The sequence below is a fragment of the Ambystoma mexicanum genome, chromosome 6q, assembly GCF_040938575.1.
Source record: "Ambystoma mexicanum isolate Mex_15411 chromosome 6q, UKY_AmexF1_1, whole genome shotgun sequence".
In the NCBI taxonomy this organism is placed as follows: Eukaryota; Metazoa; Chordata; class Amphibia; order Caudata; family Ambystomatidae; genus Ambystoma; species Ambystoma mexicanum.
In genome coordinates this window covers 1,683,747,962-1,683,758,292 of record NC_090937.1, presented here as the reverse complement: position 1 = coordinate 1,683,758,292, position 10,331 = coordinate 1,683,747,962, and the positions used below count along the sequence as shown (strand labels likewise).

The 10,331-nt window shown below is 45.3% G+C and overlaps 1 protein-coding gene across 1 annotated transcript in view; it reads right to left on the bottom strand.

The window, feature by feature from the left end:
* Positions 1–2,596: 2,596 nt before the first annotated feature.
* LOC138517053 (zinc finger protein 615-like) overlaps positions 2,597–10,331 on the bottom strand; it is an 86,783-nt gene continuing 79,048 nt past the window's right edge. Inside the window, exon 3 of the mRNA XM_069632565.1 lies at positions 2,597–5,612. Within this exon, the coding sequence (XP_069488666.1) occupies positions 3,244–4,875 (1,632 nt within the window). The 5' untranslated portion in view covers positions 4,876–5,612 and the 3' untranslated portion in view covers positions 2,597–3,243. The remainder of the gene's footprint in view (positions 5,613–10,331) is intronic.

Genomic DNA, 10,331 nt, shown 5'->3' with positions numbered 1-10,331 from the left:
TGGCACGGGCGCCTGAACGTATATCACAGGGAGCCACGTGGCAGCCAATGGGGGGAAGATGGGATTAGGGAAAGGGGATGGAGAGACAAAGGGAAGGAGGGGAACATAACAAACCAATACATACAACAGCAAATCCTCCTGTACCTGAAACCGTAATTCTAAATCACCTAGCCTAATCTCTTATTCCTGAAGTAAACCTGCTAAATTATAACCATGGTAGCTTTACATGTATTCCCTTTGCATATCACAAACATAACCTAGAACACAGACCTGGAACGTAACATGTTACTGGGGACAATAATGTATGAAAACACAGAAGATGGTTTAGGCGCAAAATGGCACAAACAAGGGTTGTCCCTTTCATGAAGATACAAAACACATGGCCCGTTGGGCACAATGAAACCACAAACAGAGTTTTGGGACCAAACATAACACATAACTGGCCCCTTGTGATAAGTGGACTCCAAAGACCTGAGTTCTTATAACATGTCTCCTCTCACATGGCGTGTATCAAGCGGGACGTGTGTCCCAGAGCGTGTTACCTCACACACTCACTGCATAATGGATAATAAATCAATACATAAACATCCACGTATGTAAGCAACGTGGTCCAAAAACACTTAACTGATGGCCCGGATGCCTCACGAGGACATCCGGACCCTGAAGAGCGATGCCCAACACCGGGTAGTAAGAACCGCTTCACCGCCGCAGCCCGCGACAGACTTTCTTGTGTTCTTCAGCGTTACCGTCGAGGCCCGGGGAGAAGGGAAGCTCAATAAGTCCTTCGGCGTCAGATATGCTCCCACATGCCTGCTCCAACACTGCTGCCGCCCATGCTGATAATCAGTAATTACCTGCACCGATGCACGGGCGGCGGCGGGTTTTAACAGTTGCTGCTAATGAGCAGCTGGTGCCGCGCGCGATAGAGGAGAACTACACTCTTCCTAAAGCCTAATGGGAAATGTAGTTTATCTCCTCCTGCCAAGCACTAAGCGCCGTACTCGGCCTTTCCACAGATTCCTGACAGTGTCCCTTCCTGTACCTCGCACTACAAACCATTTCAAAATGATATAAAAGGTGGGGCGACCATACTCTCAGATCTTTTTGGTTGATTGGTTAATGGTCGATGGTCTGGGGTCAACTGGTAATTCAGAGGTCTCAGGGCTAGGGCAGTTGTAGGCGCTATAACTTGAAGTTAGCTGGGTGGGGGTTGGAGGCCTGCTTCAGCCTGTTTGTGATAACACATATACCACGGCGCCCAGCTCTGTCTCTTGGCTTTGCAGAGCACATTCTTTTTAAAATACACATATTGGCAACAACCTTCAAGCAAAGAAGGGTTTCTGTGGAAGTCGATGGCGTGGGTCTCTCTCATCAGCGCTTGGGCCTATGCAGATTTCCCTTTCAGACTTGTGTCCTGTGCCTAAAACCTTAAATACTGCATGGCCCTTCAGGCCCTGTGCTTTGGCTATGGTTAATAATATCTACAAAATGGCATTCGCTTATATACATGCACTATGTCTGAATGTCTAAATTGCATGCAATATTATGATTGTGCAGGGACTTCTAGGACCACCCCCGGTCAATTATAGTTCTTTCAATGGGGTTCGTCTCACCTTAAAGCACCTAGGGGGGTGGGATGGGCTTGCTCCCTTCTCAACATGACCTTGTGACAAAGCCTTGCGGGTATATGGGCTGGTTCATACGGTATCATTCCGAGTCCCGCGGTAACCCTGAGATTACAGAACCAACCAACTAAAATTAAGAGTTGGTCAACGGAAGAGAGTCGTAACTTGTATAAGATGCCAGACCATCAATGTCTGCACTCACTTTTATGGAAAACAATATAAAACAGTAAAGTTCTCAACAGTCTCAACGGTTTGACCAGAAGTGAGCAATGACAGCATTCCGTAAATCAGGCATTCCCTAAAGCTCATGATGAACTGAAGTGCAGTTTGGTGTAATTGAGGGCAGCTCTTTTTTAAGTTCAATTGGAATATTTAAAACCTTGACATGTAATTCAATTTATATTTTTTGCTACCTGCCTTGGAACTTTTTTATGTTATTGTTTAAAGCATGGACCGAGCTTGAGAGAAGCAGAGTGCGGTACGATGTTTGTGTGGCCAGTGTTTGGGCGGGCATCTTTTAACAACAGCGCAGTACTGTTAGCTGAGGTCTTTGCATCGGTATGTGCTTCTAATGGGACTAGTCCTTGGTCAGCAAGGTTTTCTCAGATTTGCAGAATTGGCAATCTGTGGGGGCATTCTTAGCCAATACCGGGATCAAGTTCCAGTGGTTGGTGTGTGACATGAGAAGCATTGTTGTTTGCGGGTCCACAATTAGTCCTGCTGTGGTCAGAGTGGTGTAACATCAAGGACATTTCATGGAATAACAAACATAAGAGAAGGAACTTTAAGGTGAAAATCACATTCATTCCAACATAAAAGAGAAATTGAGACCTCACCCACTACTTAAAACAAATGAATCTCCTCTGCTCCAGGAAGCAGTTTACTCCAGAGTGAGGCCAGAAAAAAGAGATAGACTTAACATACGAATGGGGATACAACTAAGAATATATTTTCAATAGAACACAGTGACATTTTGTCAGGAGCTCAATATTCTTTTAATCAGTATTTCATACAGTTTATGAACTCAGGTTGGTAAAGTTAAATTTGACATGTCAGCTTATCCAGGATCAATTTAATTTTGGAATAATTTATATACACTATTCCATCTTGGAATTCAGAGATAACGGCAATTATATCATTACACCACAAGACTTTCATTTCAGACAGAAAGGCCGCATTTTATTTCCAAATTTGCACAGCCAACGCATACATGAGGTTTCTCACCTGTATGTGTTCTCTTGTGGCTATTAAGTTGTCCCTTCGGAGCAAACCCTTTCCCACATTCAGTGCACACATGAGGTTCCTCACCTGTATGCGTTCGCTGGTGGATAGTAAAATCTCCCTTCTGAGCAAACCCTTTCCCATGTTCAGTGCACACATGAGGTTCCTCACCTGTATGCGTTCGCTGGTGGTTAGTAAGATCTCCCTTCTGAGCAAACCCTTTCCCACAATCAGTGCACACATGAGGTTCCTCACCTGTATGCGTTCGTTGGTGGATAGTAAGATCTCCCTTCTGAGCAAACCCTTTCCCACAATCAGTGCACAGATGAGGTTTCCCCCCTGTGTGTGTTTTTTTGTGGCTAATACAATGTCGCTTCTGAGCAAACCCATTACCACATCAAGTGCAGACATGAGGTTTCACACCTGTATGTGTTCTCTGGTGGCTAGTAAGGTTTCCCTTCTGAGCAAACCCTTTCCCACATTCAGTGCACACATGAGGTTTCTCACCTGTATGTGTTCTCTGGTGGATAGTAAGCTTTCCGTTCTCAGCAAACCCTTTCCCACATTCAGTGCACACATGAGGTTTCTCACCTGTATGTGTTCTCTGGTGGATAGTAAGATCTCCCTTCTGAGCAAACCCTTTCCCACATTCAGTGCATACATGAGGTTTCTCGCCTGTATGTGTTCTCTGGTGGTGAATAAGAGGTCCGATCCAAGCAAACCCTTTCCCACATTCAGTGCACACATGAAGTTTCTCACCTGTATGTGTTCTCAGATGGGCAGTAAATTGTCCCTTCTGAGCAAACCCTTTCCCACATTCAGTGCACACATGATGTTTCACACCTGTATGTGTTCTCAGGTGGCCAATAAGCTGTCCCTTATCAGCAAACCCTTTCCCACATTCAGTGCACACATGAGGATTCTCACCTGTATGTGTTCTCAGGTGGCTAGTAAGCTGCCACTTCCGAGCAAACCCTTTCCCACATTCACTGCACACATGAGGTTTCTCACCTCTATGTGTTCTCTCGTGGATAGTAAGCGACCCCTTTTCAGCAAACCCTTTCCCACATTCAGTGCACTCATGAGGTTTCTCACCTGTATGTGTTCTGAGGTGGCTAGTAAGATTTCCCTTCTTAGCAAACCCTTTCCCACATTCAGTACACACATGAGGTTTCTCACCTGTATGTGTTCTCAAGTGGCCAGTAAGATGATGCTTTACAGCAAACCTTTTCCCACATTCAGTACACAAATGAGGTTTCTCACCTCTATGTGTTCTCTCGTGGATAGTAAGCGGCCCCTTTTCAGCAAACCCTTTCCCACATTCAGTGCACTCATGAGGTTTCTCACCTGTATGTGTTCTCTGGTGAATAGCAAGCTTTCCCTTCTCAGCAAACCCTTTCACACATTCAGTGCACTCATGAGGTTTCTCATCTATATGTCTTCTCTGGTGGTTAATAAGATGGCCCTTCTGAGCAAACCCTTTCCCACATTCAGTGCACTCATGAGGTTTCACACCTGTATGTGTTCTCAGGTGGCAAGTAAGCTGTCCCTTCTGAGCAAACCCTTTCCCACATTCAGTGCACACGTGAGGTTTCGCACCTGTATGTGTACTCTGGTGGTTAATAAGATGGCCCTTCTGAGCAAATCCTTTCCCACATTCAGTGCACTCATGAGGTTTCTCACCTGTATGTGTTCTCAGGTGGCCAGTGAGCGGTCCCTTCTGAGCAAACCCTTTCCCACATTCAGTGCACACGTGAGGTTTCACACCTGTATGTGTTCTCTGGTGTTTAGCAAGATCCCTCTTATCAGAAAACCTTTTCCCACATTCAGTGCACATGTGAGGTTTCTCACCTGTATGTGTTCTCTGGTGGATATTAAGATCTCCCTTCTGAGCAAACCCTTTCCCACATTCAGTGCACTCATGAGGTTTCTCACCTGTATGTGTTCTCAGGTGGCCAGTAAGATGACCCTTCCGAGCAAACCCTTTCCCACAATCAGTGCACACATGACGTTTCTCACCTGAATGCATTTTTGGGGGGCGGACAAGTGTATCATGCAAATGGACACTATTCTAAAATGCACTGCACTGATAAGGGTTTTTACCTATGTTCTCATGTCGGCAATAAGTATGTTCTTGAAATGGCAACTCTAGCCAGATTCTGTGCATGTGTAAGGTTTTTCGTCAGGTTATTGTGTCAGGTGCTTAATAAGAGGACACATTTCACTGAATCTTTTCCCAAATTCAGAGCACAAATTAGCTTTCTCGTGTGAAGATCATTTCTGGTGAGAAACACGATTTTTCCTCTGATCAAAGCTTTTAAAATATTCAGCGCAAGGATACACTTTTTCCATTGACATTTACAAGTGTTTCACAAAATGCTTTAAAGAAACTACCTTTACATTCAGAATGTCTATAAAATAACATTCACATATCTTCTATCAGGAGTAAGAGCAAAAACAAAAATGCTTCTCTTACTCCACATGAAACATTGCCATTTCCATGCCAGATATCCCACTCCCCCAGGATTGACAGAAAGACCAAGCTTGGTTACTGAATGTTACCACAAAGGGGTTGCATGGACGGAAGCCATCTGGTAGCCAAAAGGCTTTTCAGTCTCAGTCCTGAATACTCTGAAGAAACAACCGGAGCCCGAATGTGAACACTTCTAAAGGTGTGTGCAAATATTCTTAACACTGAAGCTTTTCTCTACATTTTTCCAGATAATCTAACAATCACTGTTGTTGCATTTCTGGGGCGTCAATCACCTGTTAAAACAAAAGAAGATGCACATTGTAAGTTTCAACGCGTTCATAATCTTAGGCCTCACATGTAACAGGCGACTGGTTCTCAGTAGTAGTGACGGGATTGTTATCTAACATCGTAACTTACAAGGCGTTCATGAGCCATCTATTGGGGACAAGCACCCTAATGGTGGCAGTTCAGTGGTTCTCAATGATACATTATAAAGTGTTAGAGGCCATATGCAGCAGGAATAGTGGGACTCATTTTTATTAAGACTATTTTCGTATCCACGAGTATGAGACATACAGGATGGGCAACCAAACATTTTAAGCAGCAGGGCCGTGCATATATGTTCTACTAATTAATTTCTTCAGAAATTACTAAACTAGCTTGAAAGCTCAACATTTCCATATACAAATGATAAAGGAAGGTTTTTGGCACTAGGTCAGCAGTTTGTCACAAATCGGACACATGTTTGACCTTTGTATTTAGTAATCACGGATGACTTCATTACATTTAGCCAAATGTATATTGCCCCAAACACAGAGACAGATGGAATGACATTTTTGTCAATAAGTGTATGTGAGACCCCCAAACAACCCAACATCGTCCCATTTGCCATCCTTATTGCTTATACATGTGCCCGATTGCCTTGCACTGAAGGTAATTGGCCAAAAAGGGATACCACTTGTGTTGCCCTTTTCAATATCCCACTGTGTAATGTTCAGGAGGGGGCCACACTCTGTTTTATTGTTGAGTGGGTGTAAATGGGTCTGTTACTTGCCAGTTTCCCATAACCCGATCCACACCCCTTTTCTGTGGCTTCTGATCAATGCACCCTAGGTTGCATCTCAGGCATGCCCCGGCAACCTCTGCACATGCCCCTGTACCCTCTCTACTGTGGGCAAGGATTGCTTTCATGACATCGCCAGTAACCAATGGGAATGCAGCCCCACATTGTTTATATCCAAGAAGGGATTGCCACCATTTATTGATCACACACATTGTTTGTGTCCCATATGCATTGATCCTGGAATATGATTTATGTACGTGTGAATAGTATGCATAGTCAGCCCAGGATGTTCAGGACCCCTTCTGTCCCCCTGTCTGTTAGACTGTCAGTCCTAGGTTATTCATTGTGCAACAGAATATACAAGCCTACGAGAATTCTGGTATTTCCAGTCTGATCCCGTCTGATCTGACCACTGGGGAGTTACCGGGCTGCTCGGCCTTTGCTCTAGAGCTGCCCACACGAGGGGGCTCTCCCCGAGGGAAGCATACCCTTGACACTGTCCCAAGGCGGATGGAAGCAAATTGCTTGAAACAATCCAAGGCTGGCCAAGACAATACACGGGAGGGTACAGAGGAGTAAAATAAGCAATAGCCACTAAGGCAAAATACTTTATTTCGCCTAAAAAAACCCATAAAAGTTCACAAGACAATACAATTCTATTCCAATAGTTACACATTCTAAAATAATCAAATTCGTATACAATTAAGAAACCTTACTAAAAATCAATAATTTCCAGAAATCACAGTATCTAAAAACTTTAAAATATAAAATACTTCAAAGTGACATAAAAATAAGACAACTTAAGTCAAATATATTGCACAGTCCTGGTTCCCACCTTATCATAATTCAAGGCCTTGTTGCTCTGCCACCAAGCTCTTTAAATATAGCGTGCAGTTGCATAAGTGACATGTGGAGCTAAACATTGACTTAAAGACTTCAACGCACAAGCAGCTTGATAAATTCCCTTATCGATAAAGATTTGGCGCAAATATAGACACCTCAAACGAAGAGTTTTTCGCATGTCAACATAAAATGCACCAGTTAAAGAGAAGTGAGTAGATCCGACTCTCAGTGCGCTTGATGTCCTAACGTTGAATGGGGCTTGCTGCACAGCCAGAGCCTAGAGGCTCTACTCCCAACCTCAAGGCTATCCTAGAGGACCTACTCCTAACCTCAAGGCTATCCTAGAAGACCTACTCCTAACCTCAAGGCTATCCTAGAAGACCTACTCCTAACCTCAAGGCTATCCTAGAGGACCTACTCCTAACCTCAAGGCTATCCTAGAGGACCTACTCCTAACCTCAAGACTATCCTAGAGGATCTACTCCTAACCTCAAGGATATCCTAGAGGACCTACTCCTAACCTCTAGACTAACCTAGAGGATCTACTCCCAACCTCAAGGCTATCCTAGAGGACCTACCCCTAACCTCAAGGCTATCCTAGAGGATCTACTCCTAACCTCAAGAGAATAATAAGGAAAAACAGGGTGGCTCTGGATTGTTGGGCTAGCCTAAATATACATGATTTAAATGATCAAAAGTTTTGTTAGCAAGATAAAATTTTGTAGAATTGGTTGACTGCAATTTTGTTCTGTATGATTCAACAGTTCAGCCCTTCAGCCAACAAGTGTTTCGACAATATGGGCCTCATTACACGGAAGGCGGTAATCCAGGGTGCTATTAGCACCCTGGACCATGCCGGTAAATTACCGGCACCGCCTTGGTGGAAAGGGGAATTACCGCCCTATTCCAAGGGAATGGGGACCACGGAAGCACCTGCACCGTTGCCGGTGCTTTCGTGACAGTCTGCCTACCGTGGCCGCTGTGCCGGGCAGGGTCTGACCTGTTGGGCACATCGGCTCCGGCAGGCAGACTTGTACTTTGCTGGTCCGGAAACAACGGTGCCAGTAACCTTTCCGGCACTGTTGTTTCTGGACCGTCAAAGTTGTAAAGAGGCCCACTGTGCCATTGAATACTCAAATTGAATTGTACAAATAAGCCTCGGGGCTCCATATATATGATATGATATGATATATTTTATTTATACTGCGCCCATAAGTGTTTTAAAGCGCGACAAGGCAGGGGAGGGGAACAGAGGGGGACAAGACAACGATCTTACTAGGCCCAGTGTCAATGAGATCGCGCAAGTGCAGAGGAGAGGAAAGGGGAAAAGTGCTGAGGGAAGGGGAGGAGGAGCAAATGCAGGACATAGGATCTAAACATCAAGAAACAAGAAGGGCGGCCAACAGTTGGCAGTGCAAGGTTAAGTGCAAAAACGCAAGTGTTATATAGTGCAGGTAGGGGAACTGTAGTGTTACAGATACTGCCCCAAGTGCAGAGTTGCCAGGATGCAGTGCAGGTGTGCAGCTGGGGGCAGGGGCAGGGACCTGGGCCCGTGGTTCAGAGGGTAGCCAGGTAACCAATGCAGTATCCAACAGGAGATCAGCAGGAAAGCGGAAGAAAGAAGGCAGACGCAAAGAAGAAAGTCTTGAGCTGCGTACGGAACCAGAGATGGTTCTGCTCAAGTTTCAGAAAGGCAGGGAGGCTGTTCCAAAGGGAGACACCTGCCGAAGAGAGAGATCTGCTCCCAGCTCGCTGCTTGGAAAAGCACTTGACCCTCAAGGAGTTGGAGGTGGATGAGCAAAGGGCTCGAGTAGGAAGATATTTCAGAAGAGAAAGCTGGAGATATTTTGGTCCCAGGCCCCAGAAGGTCTTGTGGACAATGCAAAGGGTCTTGAATTTGATCCTATCAGTCACTGGGAGCCAATGGAGGGAGTTCAGTGCTGAAGAGATACGATCCCTAGGCTTGAGGGCAAGGACAAGTCATGCAGTCCTGTTCTGGTTGAGTTGCAAAGGACAGAGAGTAGAGGCAGGCAGATTTAAAAAAGAGACTGTTACAGTAGTCAAATCTAGAGAGACCAGAGCTCTAGAAAAAGTGAGCTTTTGTGGGATGGAGAGGAGAGGGAGAATACCTCTGAGGAGATGCAGCTGGTAGTACTTTTTAGAGACATCGGAGATGTGGGGAGAGGAGGAGAGTGTGGAGTCGAAGATAAGCCCTAGGTTCATAGCCTCGCAGGTGGGAGCAGGAGGAGGGTGACGGGAGGCCAGCTAGAGAATGAGTGGAAAGACGGGTGCAGGTGTGCCAATGAGGAGGATCTCTGTCTTGCCGGCATTCAGGCAGAGATCATTGGTGGCGCAACACTCTTGGATTGCAGAGAGACAATCCAGGATGAGAGAAGGAGAAGAGGCGGCTGTGGGGAGCCTGAAAGCGAGCTGGGTGTCATCCGCATAGCACTGGAAGTTGGTGCAGAATGCAGCAATGCAGTGGGCGAGAGGTGCTAGGTATTGGTTGAACAACCAGGGAGACAGTTTAGACCCTCGGGAACACCGCAGGTGTAGAGAGAGAGGAGAGGAAGGACCCTAGTTGGACCTTAGAGGGTCAGTCAGAGAGGAAAGAAGTTAACCAGGCCAGAGCCTGATCAGTGATACCCAAATTATCACAGAGCTGGTTGAGCAGGATGGCATGATTAACTGTGTCAAATGCAGAGGAGAGATCAAGTAGGATGAGGAAGAGGGGACATTAGAATCAAGGTTAGAGAGCAGGTCTTCACAGATGTTCAGGAGAGCTACTTCAATCGTGAGAACGCTATTAATCACTGAAAATGACCCTGAAAATTATATCAACAAGCCTTGAAAAATACATATTGATGAAACACTTGTGGGCTGAACGGCTGAACTGTTGAATCATACAGAATAAAACTGCAGTCAACCAATTCTACAAACATTTATCTTGCTAATGAAACGTATGATCATTTAAATCATGTCTATTTAGGCTAGCGCAGCAATCCAGAGCCACCATGTTTTTCCTAAAATGCACAAGTGTTTCATTAAAAAGGCCACACAAGGGGCATCTCACCGAAGCATCTTGTCTCCATGCTAGAGTAAAAGC